The 26,516-nt window shown below is 41.5% G+C and overlaps 1 protein-coding gene across 2 annotated transcripts in view; it reads right to left on the bottom strand.

Annotated features, from left to right (window-relative positions):
* Positions 1 to 5,713: 5,713 nt before the first annotated feature.
* il1rapl2 (interleukin 1 receptor accessory protein-like 2) overlaps positions 5,714 to 26,516 on the bottom strand; it is a 368,671-nt gene continuing 347,868 nt past the window's right edge. The window contains exons 9-19 of one of the 2 annotated variants that reach the window (XM_031876428.1): positions 23,682 to 23,827; positions 16,232 to 16,372; positions 15,521 to 15,581; positions 14,444 to 14,553; positions 10,947 to 11,092; positions 10,766 to 10,843; positions 10,540 to 10,656; positions 8,827 to 8,949; positions 7,874 to 8,113; positions 7,661 to 7,691; positions 5,714 to 7,390 (exon numbers count right to left, since the gene is read on the bottom strand). In XM_031876428.1, the coding sequence (XP_031732288.1) occupies positions 7,302 to 7,390; positions 7,661 to 7,691; positions 7,874 to 8,113; positions 8,827 to 8,949; positions 10,540 to 10,656; positions 10,766 to 10,843; positions 10,947 to 11,092; positions 14,444 to 14,553; positions 15,521 to 15,581; positions 16,232 to 16,372; positions 23,682 to 23,827 (1,282 nt within the window). In that variant the 3' untranslated portion in view covers positions 5,714 to 7,301. The remainder of the gene's footprint in view (positions 7,391 to 7,660; positions 7,692 to 7,873; positions 8,114 to 8,826; positions 8,950 to 10,539; positions 10,657 to 10,765; positions 10,844 to 10,946; positions 11,093 to 14,443; positions 14,554 to 15,520; positions 15,582 to 16,231; positions 16,373 to 23,681; positions 23,828 to 26,516) is intronic. The other variant, XM_031876429.1, reaches the window with a different exon arrangement.

Genomic DNA, 26,516 nt, shown 5'->3' with positions numbered 1-26,516 from the left:
GCCATTTTGACTCCGCGCATGAGAGACATCACTACGTCCCAACTACGTCATACGTCGCTGAGCTGTTCCCTCGCTCCTCCCCCTTACGCACACACACACACACACACACACACACACCCCCCCCCCCCTTTTTAATCGTCTGTTGGTTTTAGATAGCGTGCTAATAAATGTATAGTTGTTGTTAGTTTAGATATTAGTTGACTAGATCATTAGTATTAGAACGTAATAAACTCTGTTATATTTTAAAGAGCAGCTGTCTGTGATTACTTTGTGCATGTGTATTGTGATAATAGCTGTATATGTGGTCTGTGCTCGAACTTAAACCTTCACTTTCACTCTGAATGTGTAATAGTACTCAGACTGTTGACATTGTGAGTGAACACTACCGTATTTTCCGCACTATAAGGCGCACTTAAAAGCCTTTAATTTTCTCAAAAAACGACAGTGCGCCTTGTAATCCGGAGCGCCTTATATATGGATCAATTGGTTAATTGGTTGATCTATACTGGTTGTACACGGCGCTCTGTCAAAATGTTTCAGTACGACTGGTAAACTACAAAGCCGCACCGCTTGCAGCATTACGGCTACCGTAGTCAGGGGCGTCGCCGAAGTAATAGCGGTAAACACCGGTACTGTGCTTACTCCTAGTCCAACACCACTTGTGTGTATAAAGACCCCAAAATGGCACCTTTCAAGAGACACGCTTACGACGCTGAGTTCAAACTCAAGGCTGTCAGCTATGCAGCCGAACATGGGAATAGAGCAGTGGATGACAGAAGGCGAACACACGTTCACCAAGACGGGGAGACAGCGCCGAGCGACTTATGCCACTATTTGCCAATGGATCGTGGATGCCTGGGCTGATATATCAGTCTCAACTGTGGTCCGAGCTTTCACGAAGGCAGGAATAATCACTGAACTGCCAGGCAATAGCAGCGACACTGACTCGGATAATGACGAGAGGGAGCCGGGCATGTTGGATGCCGTACTCGCCCAACTGTTCAATTCGGACACTGAAGAAGAAAAATTCGAGGGATTCGTGGACACGGAATGAACTGAAAAAGTGAGCTTTATGTGTTATATACGTACCATAACTGAACAATGTTGAGTTATGCACTAACTTTTGATTTAGCGGTATCGGATTGTGTTTCTTTTACGTGTTTACAACTGAACAAGGCTGGGAGATATTGTGAATATGCACATTAACGTTTGAACAACGTTGAGTTATTGTGAATGCACTAACTACGTTTTATACGTAAGTTGAACAATTTCGAGAGTTACTATATTGTGAATGCACTAACGTTTGATTTAGTGGTATCAGACTGTTTCTTTTACGTGTTTACTGAATCAGGGAAAAGTTCCCCTCTACGTTTAAGTTACCGTATTGTGAATGAAATCAAAAATCAATAAAGTTTGACTGAATGATTTATCGGACTGTTTTGTTGACATTCCCTTTAGCACAGCTCCATCTAGTGGATGCATAACGCAACCCCTGTCAAACGTTTGACTGTAGTAGCTTCTATTCTATGCGCCTTATAATCCGGTGCGCCCTATATATAAAAACAGTTCTAAAATAGGCCATTCATTGAAGGTGCGCCTTATAACCCAGTGCGCTTTATAGTGCGGAAAATACGGTAATTATGAGACTTAGTTTATCGTTTGTTATTGGTCCCTGTTCGCAGGGTGGTGCCCCATTATTGTTAATAATCATTAATAATTGTTACTGACATTAATAATTCTATTGATGTCAAGAATTTAGTTTCTTAGATGCTGATAACCCAAACACGCTCCTTTACGTTCCCAACATATTGGTGCCCCCTTTTTGAGGCTATGTTATTCCCAACAAGTATCAGCCGAGTTATTTAACCCTTGCTTAATGCTGTCATAGAGATATTTTGTTTATTTTGTCTGTGTGCTAAGATTAAAGCTGGTGGGACTTTTGCCAAACGAGTTCACATGATGCTGTTTGGGCCCATAGCTGCATGGAAAGCTCTCTGTATTTCATAGCATACAGGGGTTGTAGTGTCAGGTGTCTGTGGCATACTCCTAGCTGCTGCTCCGTCACTACGGTCCATCCCATATAGAGATGACTCTCATGCCAGAGGAGGCAGATAAAAACACTCCAGCTTTAAGGACCTTTAAACTGAAGTAAAACAGAATATCCTACAGTGCTCACTTGCAATGATAATCATGTTTTGGTATGTCCCCCTTTGGTCTAGACTGCTATATCACTGTTGGGTGGATAGCTATTACATGTTGTGCAGACATTCATGATCCCCAGACGATGAACCCTAATTACTTTGGTGATCCACCAACTTTTCCTCTAGCGCCACCAAGAGATTGGTTTCAGTGGAAATGTCTGAATAAATGTTGGATTGCCATGACAGTTGGTACATACATTCACGTTCCCCAGCCTGTCCTCATTTATTCATTCTAATGACGTCCCGAATCCAACCTTTACGAAACTTTGTCGTTTATAAATATGAACAGAAACTGTTGATGGCTGTGATAATTCAGCCGAATGGAAACCAATCAACCACAGCGTACATTCACTCATGTACAGTATGTGGGAATGTACGCTATAAGCACCGCATCTGTGAGACATGCAGTCATGAACTTTTGAACTTTGAACAGTTTTTACTTCCTGAAATGCTACTCAGAAATACGTCATCAGACTTGAAAGACAACCACACCAGTGGACATTGAGCACGTAACTAAGGTCAAGTTGTGAACATTGTTTTGTGATGATAAATAATGATTTGGAAATACATACATTTCAACAGAGAGCGAGACAGGCTTTTACTCATGAAGCAGTTGCATAGCAAGGAGATGTTATCATTTTCTCCTGAATTATATTAAGGTCTCATTTGAGATTGTCTGAAGCTCTCTAAAAACAAGGGAAGATTATGTTTAATACGTGCTAGCTTTGATTTGCAGCCTATTTTGTAAACTCTTTTAGTCCTGCTTGCTCTTTACCGTATGGTGTTGTTTTTAGAAAATAGACCATTGTCACTTCTTCTCTGAAAGTATTGTTCTCTCTAGGCCTTTCTTTCACTAGCAGTGATGAGGTCATGTTTTTATTACAAGTTCTACCTTGTGACTACATTATAACTTCTCCGTTTGGCCATTCAGTGTCTCCTTTACATTCAAAAAGTGTACGAGGGGAACTTTGCATTGGTCATTCTTCATTGTCTATGTCAAAAAATGTGATGGTATAAATTGATGCATGTAGTGGTGTAATTCTGGCATCTGACACATTGTAGTTACTTACAATCTGATCTTACAGGAACACGCCACTCGCAAAATGACCATTTATACGATCAATTACTCGCCCCGTCTTACCTTAAACTTCAAAAGAGAACTGGTTTCTTGCATGCCTCCATGGTGAACACATTTTTTTTTGGATGATTTGAAATAAAAAGGTGCATTTTTAACAGCAAAACAATTTGAAGTCATCTGTTTACAAACGCTCACACAACTGGTGCAACATTGTCCGAGTCTCATTTATCCAGTCGTAGGCTCTCTACTTCCAAAATACATGCAACATCGCTAAACATTACTATTTCAAACCTTTCGGACTGGCAGCGTGCCTGCGCCAGTGTGATACTGTTTATGCGGAAACGTTTCAAATAGGAAGGGTTTAGCAGAGATGCATGTGTTTGGAATGTACTGAGCATGAAATACTAGTCAGGTGAGTCATTTAACCCTTGTCGCTTCTGTCACAATAGTTTGACAGCAATTACAGCCTTTTTCCTTGCTTTTCTATGTGCAGTAACATTAAAGCTGGAATGCAGGACTTTTCCATCGAAATGAACGTCCTTGCAATGAGTTTCCACAATGCTGATTGAGCCCATCGCTGTCTGTATTGGCAGTGTACCGTAGTTGTGGTATCTGGTGTCTATGGCCCATGTTTACCTGCAGGTGAGCTTGCCGCATCTCCTCCGTCCCTCAGAGCGTTCTCTCAAGGTCTTACCATGCAATCTATTTGACTTAAATCCTTCCTCTGAATGCTGAGGTTTTGTTTTTTTAACCAGGTCATCCGCTGCAGAAACGTATCTCCACCATACTCCTGCTGCACCGTTGATATGGTCTCTCCTATATGGAAATGACTTTGACTGCAAGATCTGCATTGTGTTGAGGACCAGTACTACAAACCTTCAACATTTGTCTTAATATATTTTACATAAAATGGTGGAAGATGAATTAACTGGTGTGTCTAAAGGTCACATTTGAGATTTTGGTTAATTTGGGTTTAAGTAATTGTAATCATTTCACCTTTTATATTTATATATCCCAATGTTTAGGAAAATAGTGCAAAATATTTGGTAAATAAGCTTGTTTGCTTCCTTTTTGAGAGTGAAATGTAAAATATGATACCGTTCCTAAGTATGGAGGTAAAACCGGGAGGTGTTGAGACTAGTTTACCAAACACCGGATGCAGCGTTATGCAACATTATGTTTAGTTATTACTTTATTATCAGGCTACAAAATGCATAGTGCTTATAATTACAAAAAGTGATTTGGTTTGATGACATGCGTTTTCTGTTGTCTTTTATTGGTTTCTATTCACTGCAACATTTGACAATGCCAGCTGATCATAGCTCAGCTCCTATTTCATTTAGGGAACCTTAGTTCAGCTCGGATTAGCGCAACAGAGTGTGAAACTGCTTTTAGTGAGTAAGAGCGTGTCTGTTTCCCCTAATCGGAATGCAAGGTTTAACAATACCATCAATACGTCCAGCAGAATTGTAAGGGAAACAAAAATGACTGCGTGAGAAGAGAGGAAGTGGGCTGTCAGTCAGGTACATGTGTGACAGGAAGAAAGTATGAGGAAACAGCTTGCAGAGAGTCTGGTTAAGCTAGAGCCAGAAAATTAAATCAGACAAGGGGACATTGGGGAAGTAAAAAAAAAAAAAAACAGTTGTGTCAGATGACAGGCATCCAAGATGTATAAAACAACTCCTATATTTTTTATTTGCTCTCAGTTAAATTATTTCAACCAATATATCCAAAGAATAGTCAAACAAATGAGCAGAAATCAAAAGACAACCACTATACTGTATATTGCCATCGAATATAACTCAAATAGTTAATAGTTGTATCAAACAATCTCAAATATCCAGAATTCATCAGTTCAAATAAGACAATGACAGTTCCTTGTGTAAATTCAAAACATTATCCACTTTGCTTAAATATTATGGTAATAGTCTTGTTTTCTTAAAGCTCACAAAGAAGAATGTGGTCTGGTTCAGCTTGGAGTCCGACTATGTATGCAGTGAAGCCCCCTTTGGCTGACTGGTAGTGATCTCCATTCCAGAGTGACAGGTCCAAAACATCAGTCCGTTAGCAGGGTTGTACTGCCGTGAGCACCCATCCATCCATCCAGATATCCATCCATCCAGACATCCATCTATTCATCCATCCACATATCCACCTATCCATTCACAGATCCACATATCCATCTATTCATCCATCCATCCATCCATCCACATATTCATCTATTCATCCATCCATCCACATATCCATCTATTCATCCATCCATCCACATATTCATCTATTCATCCATCCATCCACATATCCATCTATTCATCCATCCATCCATCCACATATCCATCACCATCCATCCATCCACATATCCATCACCATCCATCCATCCACCCACCCATCCATTCATCCATCCATCCATCCACCCACCCACCCACCCATCTATTCATCCATCATTCATCCATCCACCCACCTATCTACCCACTAATGAAAAGATGAACAGAATGAAAGCAAAAAGAGGCTCTGAGTCTCACACACAATGTAAGAGTTACAACTCTCACAAATAACAGAAATTCTAGAGAACAAATCACTGTCGTGTATAGGTCTATGCATAAGTTATGGAAGCTGTACAGAGACTATTGTAACAAACATTAAAAACAAAGACTGGTTATAATGCTCACCAACCTTCTAAAAGCAGACAATTCTGAAATAAAACAACAGAAAATAAACATGTTTTTGGAGGGACATCTCCTTTTTTCCCCTTTATCAGTTTTTATCATTTCATAATGGCCGGACAGAAAACAAATATACTTCATCAACAAAATACGTTTCTTCTCCTCCATATTAAAAGAGGCTGCGAGAAATGATTGTGTCATTTACTCTTTTATCTATATTTATTTGAATATTTTTTTTATCTAAATGGGTGTTCATGCAAATAGAAAAAGCCAAGTCCTTCATGATTTCAGCTCGGTGGTAAAAGATGTTAGGTCGCCTCTTGGCCAGCTCACCTCTTGATGAGTTGTCTAGTTGCTGATTACTGGGTTACAAGGTGAGCTGGCTGCTTTGCAGTCTCTCGGTGCCTATTAGCTCAAGAAGTAACGCCTTTTAGTCAGCGAGTTACATCTCCATATACACCAGCTAACTGTGCTTTCTCAGTAATTAAGTTCAGCAATTGCTTCACACATCACTTATTATCTTGATATTCTTGCCATTTCTTTTAAGTCAACCATTTTAGCGTCTAAGGACCAAACCAGGAATTGTATTTTGAGAGGTTGACTTGTTGTTTTAAGGTGGACTGGTATTCCAAAAATCATTGCTTGAAGTCTGCCTCGTTTACTGACAAGCCACCTAGTCCACAGGTAGATGGATACACCGAGAACTCAGCTAGGTAGAAGGTCGACTGGCATTCTGAGATTACACTGCTTTTGTCTTTCGGTCGACCGCCATTTCTGAGTATTTAAGCAGCTGACAAATCAACCTGTTTTCCGGGGTACACAGCTGGTGTGTGACGGCAATTCAAGATACTTGCTTCTTTTTGTGCTCCGAGGTCCAACTTGGTAGCTTATTTGACAGACTTTCTCACTCATTGTTAGTGACCTTTTCATTGACTTGTCCAGTTCATCACTTCACATGTTCAATCTTGTCCTCAGACTCTCTGCACCAGGCAAATGTGTATGACCAGTCATGTTGTATCATAGCGCTCCTTTCCAATGTCCATGGCTGCACAGCTTACATACCAGTTTGTCTCAGTCTGTACCCAGTTGCTGTGTCCAAAACCAGCATACGATCAGTTTTACAATCTGAATCTGTTTTTGTATGCAGTCTATCCAACCGTTGGGCTCATACAGTCTTAAAGCAATCCTTTGTTCAATCTGCAGGCAGTCCTCAAGTCAAGTAGTCCCTCCTGAAAACCAAGGCTGTACACCGTCCAAAACCTCATTGAAACCCAGTCGACCAACTAGTCCATCTCATTTCCAAAGCCGGTGTAAAAACTGGTTTGTAATCCAATACCAGTTGAGCAGTCCCTCTACCAGATGTCAGAGCTGAGTTCTCTGCTGGTGAGTGGTACAAAGGTGCTGTTCAGGTGGAGTTCTGGCTTCTTCCCAAGCGTACTGCTGTGAGGGACCTGGAAGAAACACAGCACAACATTGATCAGAAGGAACCCTCCCCCAAACCACAACTCCTAGCAAGAAATATATCGTTAAAAAGAGAAAACAGGGTCTGTAATTCTACAGTACAGTACTATTGCATGCCAATAGTGCACCATGCCTCATATATGTGACAACTATACTGTATGTGACAGCTAATTCCCAGTCTGTGAAAACCAATACATATTTTAGATTGGATAATATGAAGGTGCTATTTTAATTCTACATGTTCTTTTATCCAAACAGACCTCTTGTTCCCCAGTGATCTGCTCTGAACCCCTGGGGAGAAAAGAGGGGTTTGATTTTTAATTGATTAAACTCTGAGTACATGCACATAAACAACAGCATGGACATTTAATGAAAGGATACACTGTTGTTGGATGCTAGAAACTATCTAGGAACTGCAAAAAAAGAAAACAAAAAAAACAACAAGAAGTGGTCCAGTCTTTTTTTCCCCTCACCTGTCCATTCAGCAGTGTCATAGGGATGTTGCAATAGACGTGGCGCCCTCCAGGGCCCAGAGTGGAGAACTGCACGGTGGAGGGAGGTGGGAGGGGGGGCGACAGGGAGGAGGGCTGTGGGGGAAGCTGGAACTCGTAGCTGCGGCAGAAATGCCTCATTTGGGCTGCTGTGGCAGTGTGGCCGCCTCCCAGCGGCAACGTCATCTGGTTGTAGTCGGGGATCTCTGTCGCTAAGGGAACCTGCAGTGAGACAACATGACTTTCTGTTAACACTTATAGAGTATTATCCCAAGAGGCAATTCAACTTTAGAGTTATTTATGCCAATACTATCATTTCTGGATGAACTGTGAAAGCCAATAATCGTCTTTGGATCCAGTCTGGTCGAATAATTGTGGTTCTTTTAAAGGGCAATGGTGGAGATACAGGCAGTGCAGCCAATGGAGCGGCACTAGGACTCGTTCTCTAATGGGGCCCAAACATGGGCCGTCTGGGTAATCATGCACACAGTGTACTCGAGGACAGAGGAACCTAAGTGGCCCGATCTCTTTAAAATGTAGTTTGACGAAAGCACTTTAAAATATGCTAACCCATGTGTGTCATTGTTACATTTGTATTACATTTCAAATGATGTGCCACTAGTCTGCATAAATGCCATCGCATTTTCTTTTCTTTTCATTTTTAGATATACAGGAGGTGAGAGAGAGTTATTTTTGATGGGGTGGGGGTGATAAGGCCCCTGCTGCACACACCCTGACCTATAAAATCCAAGATCTGTGTGTGATACTGTGTTTGTGCCATGCGTGCATCTACATGTGTGTTTGCATGACTGTGCGCACACCTCACACGTAAACATTTTGTTGCACCGGTGTCTGTCGTTACTACATGACACAACTAGTTTATAGAAACATCAGGCCCAAGTAGAACATCTGTTTGAAGTGAGACAGCAGCTGACCTGATGATGTCCATGGCGACTCTCATTGGGGTGCGCCAAGGAGGCGGAGGTGGTTGTCATGGCAATGGTGGAGACGGTGGTCTGCAGGTCACCAAAGAGGCCCTGTTCACCGGAGTCCATCACCTGTTACCATAGAAACAGATTTATACAAATGTTGAAGTAGTCAAGGAGATTTTATCTTGCAGACGCTACCACAGTGATAGGAAACGTTGGTGGGTTATGTTTAAAGATAAGACGCACGCTATTCTATGTTCTCATTAAAAGAACACGTCACCAACAAAATGACCATTTGTGTATCATTTATACTGGTGTCTTGCTCTGAGCCATGGACCTCCATTGTTCTCCAAAAAACGTTCAAAACGTATAAATTAAATAAAACAGTGAGCAGCCTTTTCTGGAAATCACTCGGGTGCATTTTTTAAGGAGGGCTCGGGGCTTCGTACCACAGACAGGATATGGAAAGTCAAAAACTCAACACAGTCGTCCTCTGTTGACACTACGAAAAATAAGGAATAACAAATCATGGCCTTATTATTTATATTATTTGAAAATTTGTATCAAGGTTCAAGTTCCCTGTGCAGTATTCTTTACTCTTTATACAATATACCGTATTTCTTGAAAGTTAGTCTTGAAACAACAGTTGCTACATGTCTTCTGGCGTACTTCATATCAGTACCGGTCATACTACGTGTACAGACAACAACGCTGAGAGAAATATGATTGCAGATGAAAGCCAGAGGTTCAGAAAAAACAAATCACAGACTTTGTTTGTTTCCTTTGGTCTGAAACTATCTTGCGAAAGTTCACTCTGTTGCATTTATGTATTTAGTTCATTTCAGTTAACGCTGTCCAAGTCCAAGTGAACTAGGACAGGGAAACAAACGTCCCATGGATTCAGGCAGTCCATAAAATGTCATCCTCCAACGTTGTGGTGGCGGCGAGGGGGGTCAAAACACAGCTGATTGCCATTCAGTGTGTGCTGCTGAGCATCATGGATTACTTAATTTCTTCAGAGTTCTTGCGCCATTTTTCAAGAAGTTAGGTAACGTTCCTCGGCCAATGAATTGAGGATGCACTACATTGTGTTGTAACAGGTTCTCCAAGCATCAGATGCCAATGTCTCAGTCACAAAGCCCTGAAAGTTAGGATGTGTGGTGAGTTACAATGGCACTGTTCCCACCTGGCCTGATGAACAGAACTAAAGGTCTCTTCCACTCATATAGTTCACTCTGTCTTTGCTTCTCAGTGATTATCCTCCAGTGCCAAGCAGAAGCAGAACATTCCTTTGCTAATCAGGGCATACACCACCTGAGGTGTTAACACATGGTAAACATGTACACATTGTTTCCCCATTGTGACTCCAATTTTCATACATTACCTGTATTTAGCAGACATTTCAAAGGCCATCTGTTTGTTGTGAGTGTGTGCGCCCTCAGGGGAGCATAAGTAAATGTGCTGACATAATTTCCGCAACTAATTTTACATTTTATTTTTAGTAGGCTCCTAGACATGCCATGGAGATGTTCTGCCTTTAAAAGGGTGTCAGGGCTCATTCTTTAAAACCTGCAAATTCAACTGTTCTCTCAAACTATGTGTTAGCAAAAAGTAAATGTTGCTCTTTGGTACTAGGTAGTTAATGTCTGAGGTTGTGCTCATGCAAACACTGCCAGTGTGTATATGACAATGTTAGACTTCTGTTTACGGCAGTAGTACCTGGCGTCTGGACAATGTCTCTCTGCGTTTAGCAGGCATCTCGTAGACCACCTGTTTCCAAAACTTAGACGACAGCTCATTGCTCTTAGGACCCCTCCACTTGATGATGGATAGAACCTGAGGAGAGTAGAACACATCATTTAGTCGTCTTATTGCTTCTAGCCTCCCGGTGTCTAACGACACCCCTCAGATCGCACCCTTCTATTCATCCCTCTCTCTCTTATACCTTGATCGTATGTTTAAGTGCTTCCACCTCCTGGTAGTTGATGACATTCTTCAGGTCTGCACACTCTATCATGATCACCTGGACGCACAGAAGAGGGGTTTAAGAAGGGAGAACAGAGCAGCTTTTCAAGCATCTCTCCGTATTGTCCTTCACGTTTCCCGTTCGCTTCCCCAATCATCACCTTTATCTCCCCGGTAACCAGCATGGAGTGGAGGCGTGTCTCAATCTGGAAGATGCTCCACCCTCTCTTGGCGACAAACTCCGGAGTCAAAACAATGATCAAACGTCTGCTCTGCTCCACACTACGAGCCAAGTCCTCAATGTAGGCTGGGAGAGGGAGAGGCAGGGAGGCAAAGTTAGAGCGAAACAGAGCAAACTGAAAAACAGTTCCAAACTAAATCTATGGAAAGTGAATGTGTTCCTATTATTTTTTTTCTATTTTTCTTTACGTAGAATTAAATATATTTCTCAAAATGCTCCAGCTATTCCTTTAGTCGTGCATTTCTTTCTCAAAAATAACAAGAACATAAAAAGAGATAAAAACCCAGTGTGTCAGTTATTACAACAGGAAAAGGCAGAATAACATTGGGGAAACATCCCTGTATAGTATCTGCTGGCGCTGCCCTTCTGACTGACAGCAGTGTATTGTAGAGTGACAGAAATGCTTGTGCAAGAGCTTTGGCTCTGACACAGCGCAGTGGAATCAGCTCTTAAAGGGGGATACACCCAACATCAGCTTTCACGTCTAAGTTACGGAGGGAAAAGTGAACTTCAGTTGGTGAATCTGCAGGTGAGGAGATGTGCAAAGGGAACTCAATGCAGCGCCACGAGTTCACCGCGGTTTTAAATGCTTCTTTTCATCCCCAGCATTGTGTTTTTGCTTCACACCGAGCCCACTTTTCAAATGATTCCTTTCTGACATTCTCAATGTTTTTTGTAACGCAAGTCATTATTTCTTTTTTTCTCTTTTCAGTTAGCGGAAATGTCTGAAAACTGTGTTCTGTGATAAAACAGATTGCCTCTCTTTGTATGTGTCCCTCCTCCTACCATCTCTTCGCCTGCTAACTAAATTAATGACAGAGACTTTCCAACAACACATTGCAATTTCATGCTCAATTTGAGGGGCACAAATAGAACATCCCAAAAATTCAGTCCCTTTCTCTCTCTCTGCTGCTCTGCTGTTCCATCTCTCTTTTCCTCCCAGTTAACCTCCCCCTCCTCCCTCCTGCCCCTCACTTCCTCTTCCTGCTCTCTATTTTTGAGGATTATGTAAATCAATTAATGAAATAACACAAATCAATGACCCCGTCCCCACTTCTCCCTGTTCCCGTTGTTTGTTTCTTGCTCCCTCGTTCATTTCGGAGGGCTAATGGAGTGGATAATTGAACGGTGTATTTTAGGTCGATTGCCATGTTGCTCTGTCAATGGCTTTGGTGAGCATTGAAAAGGCACCTCTCTCTCTGTGTGATTCACTCATTCATCTTCACACTGCGTAACCTTTAGTTCGTACGCGGCTCAGACAGTGAGCGGTTTTGCACGGTGGACATTTGTTTTTAGGATGTTTTCAGGGCATTTTTGGAGGAAATATGACTTTGTGTGTTTGTGTCGTGACTGTGTGCTGTAAGGAGGCATCATTTTGCCAAAGGGCAATTTATTATGAACCATTTTTAAGTGAATTTATTTATGTACTGTATTTCAGGAGAAAATGTTAAATAGTGCAAAGAACACACATTAGTTTGTTACTTTATAGCGGCTACATTTTATTTTAGGATGTTTTTTTGGACAAGCTGAATTAGGGGTTATGAAATGCTAATGCACAGGGGAGGATGGCTCAATATTTGATTCAATGCATTAGTTTGATACTTCAGTTGAAGTACCCAGGTGCCCCAGTGACTACTGAATGTGCTTTATGATGTTTTTTAAAACAATGAGCAGGTATACTTCATCGTCACTCTTTTTGAAGCACATAATCACATTGTCAAAGTAAAAAATTAAATGTTGTCTATTTGTAACGGGACAACAAAAATACCACAAATTGTAGAAATAAAAAAGTATTATTATGAAAAAAAACCCGATGATAGAATATCTTAGATACCTGTTTATTAGGTTTGGATGAAACCTTAGGACATGATGTGTGCCACTGCTCTGCTACCTACAACTACAGTGATTGGCTTAAAAAGGCCTCTACTGTGTTAAACTGTCCATATTTGGGTCACAGTATCTCAGGTTCGGAATAGAAAACATACCAGAATGTTGCTTTTCATTGCTCCATTTTTGGTCTGTTAAAACTCTGGTTATATTACATGTGTTTCCTTGGTAACCACTTGGCTAAAAGTCCGGACTGTGCTGTCGTTTTATTTTGCATTTGAATATTGACCAAATCAGTTCTCAAAATAAAAGTGCAACGTTGTCTTTACAGCGATACAGCATTTGCATGTAGAATACAGTGTGTGTGTGTGTTTGCTGTCTGTGAAGAGGCAGTCAGGAACAAAGACAACAAGATGGACCTACTGAATGTAATGTAAGCTCATGAATGCAAGTCCAAAAGCACATGACTGGTTGACCCTTCACTGCATTGGAGCGCTGAAATAGTTTCGACCAGCTATTAGAAAAGATAAGAAGATCAGGTGTACTCCTAATATCTCTGTGGGGACATTTGTTCTGGACTCCATCCTGCAGTCCCATAGTACATTCAAAAACATACAAACAACACAGAGCTTCCATGTAACAGTTTGCACATCAACACCTTCTGAATTGTAAAAAAAGATAGATCATCATTTCATGTTATCTAAGAAATTCAGTCCATATTTGCTGCCGTTTAGTCTTTCAAAAACATTTACACTGCAGTCAGAAAGCAGTTTGTTCTCACTCTTCCACACAAAGGGAGGCAAGCAGCATAAAAATATTCATTATTGCAACTTGAATAATCCTCCCAATTGTATAAATAACCAGGAAAGCAGTTCATATGTGCATAGGCACAGATACCTTTAACAATTTCAAATGTGAGTTTATGTGAAACAGGCCTGCAGCTAGCAAGGCCAGAGATGAGTTTAACAATGGTGTGTGTGTGTGTGTGTGTGTGTGTGTGTGTGTTGGGAATACTGACAAATCTGTTTATTATAGTATATCTGCCTTTTTTTACTCATATTCTGTATGGTTCAGTGTGTGTCAATAATGGAATTGTGTGTCTGCGTGCACTTGTGTGTATGTGTGTGTCAGGTCAGAGCATTGACAGATAGGGCAATACCAGTCACATAACCCTACAAATGATGACAAACGGTGTGTGTGTGTGTGTGTGTGTGTGTGCGTGCGTACTGTGTAAACTCCATACATCCTGTGCTGTATGTGTGGGAATATGTTGATGTGAAATTGAGATCTAGACATGTGAAAGACACATATTGTGTGCAATAGTTTAAAAAGGAAGTGAAAACAGGAACGTGTCTGAGGTAGAGCAACACTATGTCATGTTCCTGTGTGTTTGTGTGTGCGGGGTGGTTGAGTGTACGCAATTTACACCTGAGCTCATACACAGACGTGTGTGTCTTTTTGCAAGTGTGTTATGATGAAGATCAGCATACGTTCTTATTTATTCTGACAGTGATGGATTCTGGGTATTGGGGGCTGTAATGGAGGAGGGGAAGAGAGGCTAGAGAGACAGATAGATGGATGGATACTTACTACTGCTGGGTATTAGATCTCTGTCTGGTATGAACAGCTTGTATCCATAATGTTTCTCTAAAACGTCCGGCAGGATCTCCAAAGCAAATGCTTCCTCATCGCTGCTCGACCTGCCGGGGAAGAGAACAACAATCACGGCTCCAGAGTCAAACAAACTAGTCAAAACCTTCATTTTATTGTTTTTATTGTGTGTTTTTCTTATGTAGCAAAATGGGACAACAGACTACATTTTGAGTTGCCTGGTTTTGGAGATAGCGATGTCTGCCTTTACTTAAATATAATGGGACTTTATGCCCCGAATACATTTGAAAGACTCCACAACAATGTATCTTTCCAGGAAACGTGACCTGGTTAGTCAAGATACTCCACAGACCTTGTTGTGAGCAGTTTGATGGAGGAACTTTTTACTTTCAATCACAGTTTCTGTTCACAATAAGGTCTGATGCTTTGTGCAGCACAAGCTGAGCGAAATATAGTCCCTTTATATTTGAGAGAAGGCAGACAATACGTATGTGTGTTGAATATGATCTTTGAAAATGCAAAAAATAAAGTGTAAATATATGATGTATTTTTGTTATTGGGAATTTAGGAAAGTTTAAGAATGCCTACAAAGTCTTGTATGATGCAAGACATTTACAAGTGGACACCTTTGCTTCTGCAGTGAACCGTAGTAGTGTTGAACTCATTTGTAACTTTAGTACAGTAGTAATGCGTAACATGCACCCAAAGCAGGCTGAAGCCTGATGGTGGCGCTAGACCAAAGTGTGACCATTAAAAAGAATGCTGTCACTGTAATGAGTGTAATGATGCAATGCAAAAATCATTGCGCTTGGCTTTCGTTTGCCAAGAAATAGTCCCAGCAAGTAACAAGTAACGCCCTCTAAAACCTTGTGCATGGATCAAAAAACAAGATCCAACGTGCTAATTAATGAGCTCTGGAGAGAACCAGATTGTCTGTTTCCCCCTGTTAGCAAGTCCTTTTTTTTATGGCTGTGATTGTTAGTTTGAGAGTCAGTCTTGTTAGCGTGATATGAAAGCATTGTGAAATACATATACATGTGTACAGCAGACACTGACCTGCCCAAACAGTCTAGTTCCACTTTAGTGTAGGACAGATAGGCGTCGTACTCCTTATTGTCTGTGAAGAGAGACACAGAGTGAGTGAGAGAACACAATAGAGGGCAGGTACACATCTTTTGGAAATCAGTCAGTTTGAATGATTTTAGGCATTTGCATCACAATTATCACATTCTATTTTCATTTCAGGAATAACTTTGCTGATCATGTTTAAAGCCAAGTTTGACCCCTGACCTCCTTACAAACAGATTCAAATGTATTACTGTATTTAAGATTGTACTTTTTCTTGAATGTTGTGATTGTAGATAGTTTACTACATTTGAAACATGATGAGCTGACCCCATCCTGAGTGATGATACTTTCTGATCATTCCTACATCTGGATGAGAATGAAGGAAATCAGCAGTTCATCTCTGGGGCATGAGATCTCAGCAAATCAGAACGGATCATTTGAAATCAAATGCTTTGAATCAATACTACAACATTACGTCTTTGTACTTTTCTTTGTGTATTTTGTTTTCTCCATGGAGCTGTTATTTATTTGGATTTATTGCTTTGTCAATTTCACTTTTCAAACGAGCTGTACAAAATAAAGCTCATCATTCATCCTCAATTCATGACAGAAAAAACAAAAGTCAAGTCAAATGAAGAACAAACACTGCTGCCGTATGGTTGTCCTGCAGTAAAAGTGAGCACACCCAGCGAGGCTTACCGTCTTCGGTTTCATCACTTCCAAAGTGTCTCCTGTAGCAGAGCATGATCTCCAGGTTGTAACACTTATAAAGTGCTGTCAGGACTCCCAGCAGCAACAATATGACTCCCAGACCTCCAGCCAGCTCCAGACGATACATATCTGCAGTCAGAGAGGTACAGCAGCGAAGGGAGGAGAGAAGAGATCGATGAGATCGTACAGTTTATCAATTCATGTTCAAAGCATCTCTGACGCTGACGTCAAGGAAGAAGGAGGAGAGGTTTGAAATACCCAGGGGGCTCAGTTTTCTGCTGGATGTGTAAGTTTAGTGAGCAAACGTGTTGTCATACGAACTTTAAACCAAGTTCATTTTAGAAAATGATCGCTCGTTGATGTGTTTGTTCGGCTGTTTTTCTTCCCTCCTGTCATCGTTTCGTCCATCAAGATTTAAAGGAAGCGTATGTGACTTTTACTGATGAGTTGTAAGTTGTACTGATCAGACTGGCTCAGCTACTTCAGTTACACAGCAACATCTAGCTTATTAACATTAGCTAACATTAGCCACTATAAGATAATGGTCATACCAGGCTAAGTAAGGATGTAGCAGCAAAGCCCCTGAGTGTGTTGAGTGTATTGAATTGATCAATGGTGTATTTATTGCATATGAAAGAGGAGTGAGAGGAGACATGTGTTATGGGTTATTATTCTCCTATAAATGTGGATCCGGACGCTTACCATTGAACTATTGAGAGAAGCACTGCTTTTTATTGGAGGTGGGGAAGTTAAACCAACCAGTGAAACCTTATCCTGAGAGATTCTTTTTCTTGTAAAAGATAAGCACACTGTTTGAAAACTATTTTACAACAAAGGTGAGATTTATGCTTTACGGGGTTGGTGTAACTACAACTTTTATAGTTTGCATGCCCATTGGTTGCATTGTGTATTTACACACACACACACACACCAACTCATCTTCTTTTCCCTGACTTTTTCAGGAAACAGAAATCTGAGACACATATATATATGCATATATATATATATATGCATATATACGGTCAAATCGGCCACAATGAACAAAACACACGTGTGGGTGTGTGGGGCCTTCGACGTGCTCAGGGACAAAAATAGAAATTTGAACATTGGCAAACATCATGCCAGTGAAGATCTTGTGATATCACCAAAAGCTCCAGAACAGCTTGGACCTGGTGTTATAATTCATTTTCCCACACAAAGTTAGAAACAAGGGAGCGCACATACGTGATTCTTTCTCGGCGGGGGGGGGTAGATATTATCACTCAATGGCTTTATATACACATTTCAAGTGTCTCGTATTCAGATCAGACTTACGACACTTTATCCACATCTTTGCAAATCTGACTCCATCTGTCTCGCTTCTACCAGCTACACGAGCAAAGTTGCTGAAGCTCCAACTACAGTCCAGAGGGTGATAGTAGCTGCGTGATAGCTGCCATAAACGCAACGGGAACAAACGTAGCACACCGGCACAACAATTACAAGACGAGATACGGGGAGAACGACTGCTAATGTCAGCATAACAGCTGTCATTATCACAGGGGACACGTCCTGATGGTGGTAATCTGTACAGGCCCGCTTACTGACAGTTACACTCGGAAGGAGTACGCACTGAAGAGCGACTGATGCATTCACACCTTTTCAACATCTGACTAAAATGCATCTCATTCCTTCTTGAATGTTTCTTGGGTGCATTTTGTTTTTATTGTATGTGAAAGGGCAGTGTGGGGCTGTATCTCCGTTCCTCATCCCAAATCAGTCCTCCCTGCACTGCCCACATCTCTATGTTCTGCCTGTAGAAACCTGTGAATGACATCATAGATTCTTTCTAGTGCCTGTCTATCATTTTCTCTCAATCCCTCCTCCTCTCCTGTCAGCTCTTTCAGTCGGCCTCCCTCCCTCCATTTTTTTTCACCTAGTAAGTCTCTTGTCATGGTGGCTGAAGTCAGCTCTTTCCGCTCTGTCAGTCACAATAAGTGGATGCGTACGGTGTGTGTGTGTGTATTACAGGTGCGCGCGTGTGTCTGCGCGCACGTGCATGCACGCCAAACAGATGCACCAACCCGTTAACATCGGCCCACTGCGGGGTGAGAGCACACCCTAATTCAATCACACACACGGCGCATGAAATCAAGCTTTGATAACTTGGGCTAACTTACGGTAGCTTGTGCTTCGTTAAGGCTGTTGTGTCGCGTTCAGGCGCGCAAAATGTGACCCCGTTAGCCTCAGAGGCTCCGGGCCGGGAGGCGCTGGAACAGTCTGCCGGCTAGTTAGCCTGGTTAGTGAACTTTTAAAGAAGCAGCCTACAGGCTGCTAGAGGTGGACATTAGGAATGACTTTGCACATCCAAACGGTTATGTTCAGTTCAATTCAAAGGTCAACAGTCACTGACGGTGTATTTAGATCATGTACATCGCTGTTAAACACAGCGTGACCGTCTTTAGTTCAGTCTCTTAAACTTAAAGTTCAGTCTGTTACTGTAAACTTGGCCCTGTATGAGCACTGCTTCTTTGTTTGAGTGCTCAGCTCCCCCAGAACAAAGTCTCACTGTGACTGTCTGTGACTTTTTGTGGTCGTTCAAAAAGCTTTTGACCAGAAAGTGTATCACGACTGCGGTGCTTTTAAGTCAACGGTGAGGGGGAGCTCCTCTGCTAAAAGCTCCTGATTGAGTCAGTGACATTGCTGATGCATTGTACTCAGTTCATCTCCATATGTCTTTGTCCATTCATACAGCGCCTCTAGCCTACAGCACACGTTTGGAAGTTTGTTAGTGAACTTTTAAGAGGTGAGAACAACAAAGATAAGGTAAATAAATCCATGTGTCCCAGTAAAGTAATTTGCTCCTGTGATCCTTTTGAATGTTTTCGCTTATTTTTCTGTACCACAGTTTTGTACACAGGAACTACGCACACAATTCTGAATACTCACGAATCAACAAAAAGTCTCAGCAGCACATATGTTTCTCCAGCAGGATTATTACGTGTCTACTTAAGGTGATTTACCAAGTATTCACTTTTAGCTGCACACAGCGCTCAACCAGCCACTGCTCTTGTTTTGTGATCCAACACCGCATGTTATTTTTGCATCATATTTTTAATGCTTCCTCTTCTAACTCTACTGAAGACGAGCTCTATGTGGAATAGTCAGTTGCTGCACCTTATTAAAAAAAGTATGATCGTAACAGTGTTAGCCCCCCCCCCCCCTCTCAATGCCAGTCAATGTCATTTACAGCTAAAAGCTGAAATATGTTATATTAAAATATCCCTGTACTTCCACTCAAAATCATGGTGAATGTCATTTTTGGTTTCAATGAAATCCTCTTCAGTTGTCAAAAATACTTCCTAGGTTGACCAAATAATGGCACTAAAACCACGCTGTTACACTCAATCGCTGGCTCATTTCCCTTAAATCTCCTCTGATCACAGAGAAGGAGATGTAGATGGAGACAAAGGTGAGTTTTAGGCTTTGGGACAACTGAGATGTGGATTGTGCATGTAATGAGCAGGAATTGTCACGTATTGCTGGACTTTCTAAGGGAAAAAATGAGCAGTATACATTTTTAAAGATATATGAACCGTCGTGTGAGGATTCGTCTCATTTGAAGCTGACAGAGCAGCTACACACAGAGCAGTGCTGCTGTGGCTAACAGGGATACTTTGAACACGAGTAGATGTACATACTGTATGTGCATGTAGTAAAGTGCACTCAAACACAGGAAGTGTGCTTTTTAAATGGTACACTTGTGAAGAGTGTGTGTGTGTGTGGCACGTCACACACACACACACGTACGACCCCACAGTTCCCATCCTGACCTACTGTGGAGGTGTGTGTGTGATCCCATGTGTGTGCGTGCCTGTGTGAGAGTCCCTTGGGTGCTAGTTAAGTATAGTAAGATAGATTTGACACCCAAGGCATTCAGCAGCAGTCTTCACAGGGAGGGTTTTTAGTCCTCTCTCCTCTTTTTTATTTTCTCTTCACTTAGACTATATTCTCACACACCCCTCAGCCTCCCCGCCTTTATCTCTCCGTCTGCATCTATTATTTCTCCCTTGTTCTCCATTTCCTCGCCTCGTTCTGTCTCCCACCATTTCTGTGTCTGTTTATCTCTTTCCACATTCCCCCCAAATCCCCCCTGTCCCTGCTCTTCTGCATTACCAACATTTATTTTTATTTCACATAGAGGACATTCACACAGCCCTCTTTGCCGCCCAAAATTCGAGGTAACAGAGACAATTTATCTCCTCCTCCGGCGCTGTTCTGCTTTGTCTCTCTAAGTTTCTCTCTCTTTCTCCGGGTCGTGGCCTCCGACTCAAACGGGCCCCGTTCTCTCTGCTCATCAGATGGAAAGCACGATACCGCAGGACTGCTGCAAAATGTTTTACAAAGGGAGCTGTGCCCTCATGCATTTTTCAGCGGAATATTCAAAGCTGTGACTACGAGATCCTGTTCTTTTCTACTGTCTCCATCTGTCTTGCTCAGCATTGGTTGCTGTGGTGTTTTTGTCACCACACTTTCTAAGAGAACAGTCAATCAGACTCTTATTACAGAGTGTCCAGTGCTGTAAGATCTGTTCTCTTGGACTTCCTGTTGGTCAGTCTGAGAGTCTACATGTGTGATACTGTGTTCTTCTTGTCATCCGTTTTAGGACAGCTACCCAAATGTTTGAAATGAATCTTTGAAAAAAAGCTTTTATACATCATTTCATGTTGAAAGCACACTTTAAAGTGTTCATCATCTTGGAAGCTGACATCCACATATATTTACTGGGCAGTTGAAGAAGCTTCAGGTCCTGATCTGGAGGGGTTTTCCTTGTTAACAGAATTATAAAAAGAAGTGGATTATGTCCCAGGTAACAAGAGCAGATACAGTTTCATATTGAGCATGTCAGGGTTCAAATCAAAGCACTGCATTCTGGGACAACACACTGGGAAAGCTTTAAATGCAGAACTTGACTTGGCTACTTGTTTACTGTCTAATTGACAGTGTGAATATAAATGAAGGTTCCTTAATGTTTAACCTGAATCTTATGTTCAAAAAGACATCTACTGTATATCTCTATATCTCTATCTATATCTCTGAAGCTAAACTAATTAACATACTGCATCATGTTTATTTAATGCATGCAGAAACTGAAATATCTACCGGCTTACTTTTTCCTGGTAATCAGCAGCTAGGTGGAGTGACTGTCATTTTTACTTTTAGAGTTTGCTAATTAGTGAACTCTAGAGGTACTAGCTGTTTCCCCCTGTCCCTGCTTACATAATTGCCTCATAGACACGAGGGATCAATTTGTCAAAGTCTCAGAAAGAAAGCAGATAAGGGTGTTTCTCACGTTGCTTATTATTTATTCTATACATTAATTCTTAATGAGATATAGAATACATACTTAGGTTTTCATGGTATCAGACTTCACAGCATCAGTGACCTTTGCTGGTTGCAAGAGTTTGAACAACTTTAGCACAATGGTTTGGTTCTCAATTTTGAATTTGTTACAGGTAATAAATGTAACTAGAAAATTCCTAAAGAAATTTTGACAGTGTGGCTTCTACTGCCAGAAGAAATCGCAATATATACACACGCCAATGTTACCGGTAGTGTCATTCAGGTTTAATTGAGATAGCGCTACTCTCTTTTCTGTATTTTAGATCAATACTCTTGGATTGCATCTTGTATTTGTGGGGCTTTTATTTTGAAAGGGTGGGACTGGGTGGGTGAGAGAGGGGGAGAGGAGACAGAATCATAATGTTTGACACTAAAATGACTAAAAATCACGGCGGAACCCCATTCAAGTGAATGGGGACATTTTGCTCAGTTTTTGGGGATTTTCGGGAATTTTCAGAAAACCGCTTGGCAAATCTCTCCGAAAAATAGATAGCACACTATTCCCGATCAGGCCGCACGTTTTGATGTATTTTTCACGCCGCTGTTGGCAACGCTGTGTGAGGAGAGGCGTGATGTTGATAAACACACAGAGGCACACACGCACATACACTCCTCTCTCTCTCTCTGTGTGTCTCTCTCTCATACAGTCATTCAGGTCTTGGAGACTTTTAGAGCCCCCCCCCCCCCCCCCATTTTAAAATAAAAGCCTATAACTGTCTGTCTGCATGTCTCACTCTCCCACTCACTCAGTCCATCTGTCTGTCTGCATGTCTCACTCTCCCACTCACTCAGTCCATCTAACTGTCTGTCTGCCTGTCTCTCTCTCCCACTCACTCAGTCCATCTAACTGTCTGTCTGCCTGTCTCTCTCCCACTCACTCAGTCCATCTAACTGTCTGTCTGCCTGTCTCTCTCTCCCACTCACTCAGTCCATCTAACTGTCTGTCTGCCTGTCTCTCTCTCCTACTCACTCAGTCCATCTAACTGTCTGTCTGCCTGCCTCTCTCTCCCACTCACTCAGTCCATCTAACTGTCTGTCTGCCTGTCTCTCTCTCCCACTCACTCAGTCCATCTAACTGTCTGTCTGCCTGTCTCTCTCCCACTCACTCAGTCCATCTAACTGTCTGTCTGCCTGTCTCTCTCTCCCACTCACTCAGTCCATCTAACTGTCTGTCTGCCTGTCTCTCTCACTCACTCTGTCTCTCTCTCCTCTCTGTCTATCTTTCTGTCTCTCTCTCCCTCTCTGTGTCTCTCTCTATCATACAGTCATTCAGGGCTTAGATATTTTTAGAGGACTTTTCCCCTCTCACCCCCCCCATTTCAAATTCTATTGAAATTCGAATGAATTCTAACTGGAATGCATGCTTGTGATGAAGCCTCTCATTTTAGTGTCAAACATTATGATTATGTCTCCTCTCCCCCTCTCTCACCCACCCAGTCCCACCCTTTCAAAATAAAAGCCCCACAAATACAAGATTCAATCCAAGAGTATGAATCTAAAATGCAGAAAAGAGAGTAGCGCTATCTCAATTGAACCTGAATGACACTACCGGTAACATTGGCGTGTGTATATATTGCGATTTCTTCGGGCAGTAGAAGCCACACTGTCAAAATTTCTTCACGAATTTTCTAGTTATTATTATTATTAGTAGTAGTAGTATGATTAAGCCCGATGGATAATATACAGTGTGCTTTGGCACAGGCAGTTTTACTGCCTTGTGCCACAAAGCCACACTGAATTATAAGGATAACATGGGGTTAAACTATGATGAGCTACATGCTGTCACTCTAAAGTCTACATTTTTGTAAATTGTGCTTATGTGCTTTATGAATAAATGTTTGGGGTAATGATGATGTTGTTTTAAGTATTAAAGATAAAATACCACATTTGTGTTGCTGTTTTTTTAATGAGCTATTTCCTTGCAAGCTGTTTGTACTGATGATTCTGTCATTCATTTAATCTGTCACTCTCGTTTCTCTACATCTGGTGCACTTCTGTGATTCCGTCTCACTGAAACTAGAGGAAGGGTAGGAAAGGGAAAGAGATGGTGGTCTACCTTTCTTTTGCAGTATAGCACTCCCGCTGCGCCTCCCTATGTGGTTCTCCACGTAACAGGTGTAGTTGGCCAGGTCTGCCTCGTCCAGAGCATCAAACGTTAAGGACAGCTGCACCTCCTTCTCCCCTAAATGCTCCCTCAAAATCCTGGACAAACACGGGACAAGAAGGTAATAGTCAGAGACAGCAGGGACATCCCTTTACCCCAAATGTACTCCTTTAAAAACCTTTAAGGAAGACAGGGAGAACATGAACATGTATGAAACATTTGATGGATTAGCTGGAGTTGTATCCCAGATTACTTAAAAAAAAATAACCTTCAAGGAAGAAATGAGAGAGGCAAGAAGAGGAGAGGGAGTGTGAGAACAAGGGGAGAAGTAAACATGTATAACTCTTAGAGACAGTTGGAGGTCCATCTCCTACATTGCTCCACAAAATGCTGTGAAAGGAGAGAGGTGAGCAGGAGAGAAGGGGGAAGGAAGAGAAGAGGAGATGAGAAATAAAGAGTGGAGCAGTGTTGAGTGTAGAGCAGATGAAGGAGGGCAGAGAGGAGCAAGGAGGCACGTGTAGAAAACGTTGGCGACAGCTGGAAAAAAGACTCGCCTTATGGTGAGGTCATACTCCTCTAACAGCCTGCGGGGAAGAGAGAAGGCAGAGGAGGGGCAGACTCAGATGGGTCACGACGTGCACCTCTGAGTCTGATTTGAGATCAGATTCAGCCATAATCAGTGATATCTGACTACCAACTGTTGACATGGCATATTTAGTCAGCGCATATGGTCCGGTAGCATCACAGGTTGGGGAAATGTCTCTCATTTCATATGGCTTTAGAATTAAGTCAACGCAATGTTGCTGTCTCTTTTTTTTTTGCTTTTTGTTGTTTATCAAGGTGAACGCAATGCAAAATGTAGAGATGAAATGCCTGGTAAACTCAACACTATGCAAGCGGCATCAATTGTTTGTTGAGGGGACTTATTTCAGCATTCGACTCATTTGTTCGGCCCACTCTTTGTTAGATATAGGTAGCTAGCTAGCTAGCTCACAACTCTGTGAGATCAGTTGAAGCTCATTCACGTAGGTATCCGATGCTCAGAGCCACGGACGTAGCATTGAGAGCGGAAACCCCTCAAAGGGTGGGAAGGAGGGGTGGTGGATTGTTCAAACAAACAGGACATTTACTCTGTGGTTTGCTGTTTGTTTCCCACATCTCTGTAGCTTACTCTACAAGCATACTTATTTTAAGCCAAACCATGATTTTTTTCGAACCCTAACCAAGACCGCGACCGTTTTACAATGTTCACGGTGTGCAAAACCCTCTGCACGAAGATTCTTACCAAACAGCCAAAACTTAGCAAACCTGCCGTATGCAGGATAAGAGAACCACTACAGTCCTAGTTGCTAAGTTGTGATTGGACAATCGTTGTTTGAGGGATGAGGTTATAAACAAACAACACCACAGTCGCAAGACTTCAACGTCAAGACCACTAATAGTTTCTATGTTCGGCTAATGTTTCGAATGATGCCGTTGAATTTTTCCAAAGCCTGCTGTAATCACGTTTAGCCAATAGTTAGCAACGACAAGCAACGAAAGCTTACAAATCCATGCAAGACTTTAAATTCTCTTAAGCTTGTCTTAACCAAAGACCCTACTTTAGGCATCTGACCAAAAACCCATTCAAAAAAAACCATTGACGTTAAGATGAGGGAGCTGGAACGGCCAAAATGCGGACTCATTTCTGGGTTTTTGGACTAATTCCTGCAGTTCTATTAACAAAATCTGTCCTGTGGTCCAAAGGGGAGAATTATTTCAAAAGCCAGTGTCTTGTGAAATGAACTCAGTACCAGCTACACATACTTGAGGATTCACAGCTTGGACCTCAGAGGAAATTGCCTAAGACTGGAAACCAGAGAAAATGAGTTTGAGTGTGAGTAAGACACATCTGGACAGGGTTTTGGAGTGTCACATGGGCGAAGACACCCGTGTCAAATGTTGTGTTGGAAGATAGAAGATAGCTAGCATTTCATAAAACTGTATTTAAACTGTTATCAAAGTTTGGTTTTTACAACATGATGTAGAATTTGGCAGTGGTTGAAATACAATAACCACAGCAAAAATATCAATATCAAAACAAACACAAGCAATAATTACAGCACAATGCTACATGCCAGTGATGCAATTTCTTTTATTCACTGTATGTGTTGCAACAGGAGATGTTTTTTAAGAGGCTCTTAGACACCATGTAACTTCAAGCATGAAAAGCTTATCTCATAAAAACCTTGCAAAAGGGATTACATTTTCAATTTGGACGATGAAGTGGCTGAATCTAAAGTAAGGGAAAGCCCTGCAAATGGCCTTGCTCACACAAATCCATTATTTGGAATAATGGTTAAGCTTCCTGTAGAGAAACCTGAACACTTGATGCACATAGTGAAGAGGGAGTAAAAAAAGAATAAGAAAAAAAGGATGAATGAATTAGGCAAAAGAGCACGAGATGACAAAACATACTTTAAAAAAAACAAAAGATAACCTTTTATTTATTCTTCCTACTAAAAAGCACACATTTTAGTGATTTCCATTAATTGTTGACTGCATGAACTGCACCAGAACAGCCTTTTTGAATACACATGGTTTAAACAATAATTTACAAAATGGTAGCCTACATTGCTAGAAACTTGTTTTTTTCTAATGCTAACCAGATGTAGGCCTGATTAAAAATGAATAAATGAAGATTGATTTATAGGTTTGCTGTCAGATTTCACACAACGTAGTCATCCTCATACGTGTATATACAGTGCCTGTAAGTGGTATTGCCCAGCTCAATATGCAATATGGAAT

The sequence above is a fragment of the Anarrhichthys ocellatus genome, unplaced genomic scaffold, assembly GCF_004355925.1.
Source record: "Anarrhichthys ocellatus isolate YVR2014 unplaced genomic scaffold, GSC_Weel_1.0 scaffold109, whole genome shotgun sequence".
Taxonomy (NCBI): Eukaryota; Metazoa; Chordata; class Actinopteri; order Perciformes; family Anarhichadidae; genus Anarrhichthys; species Anarrhichthys ocellatus.
This window is presented reverse-complemented; position numbering and strand designations above follow the sequence as displayed.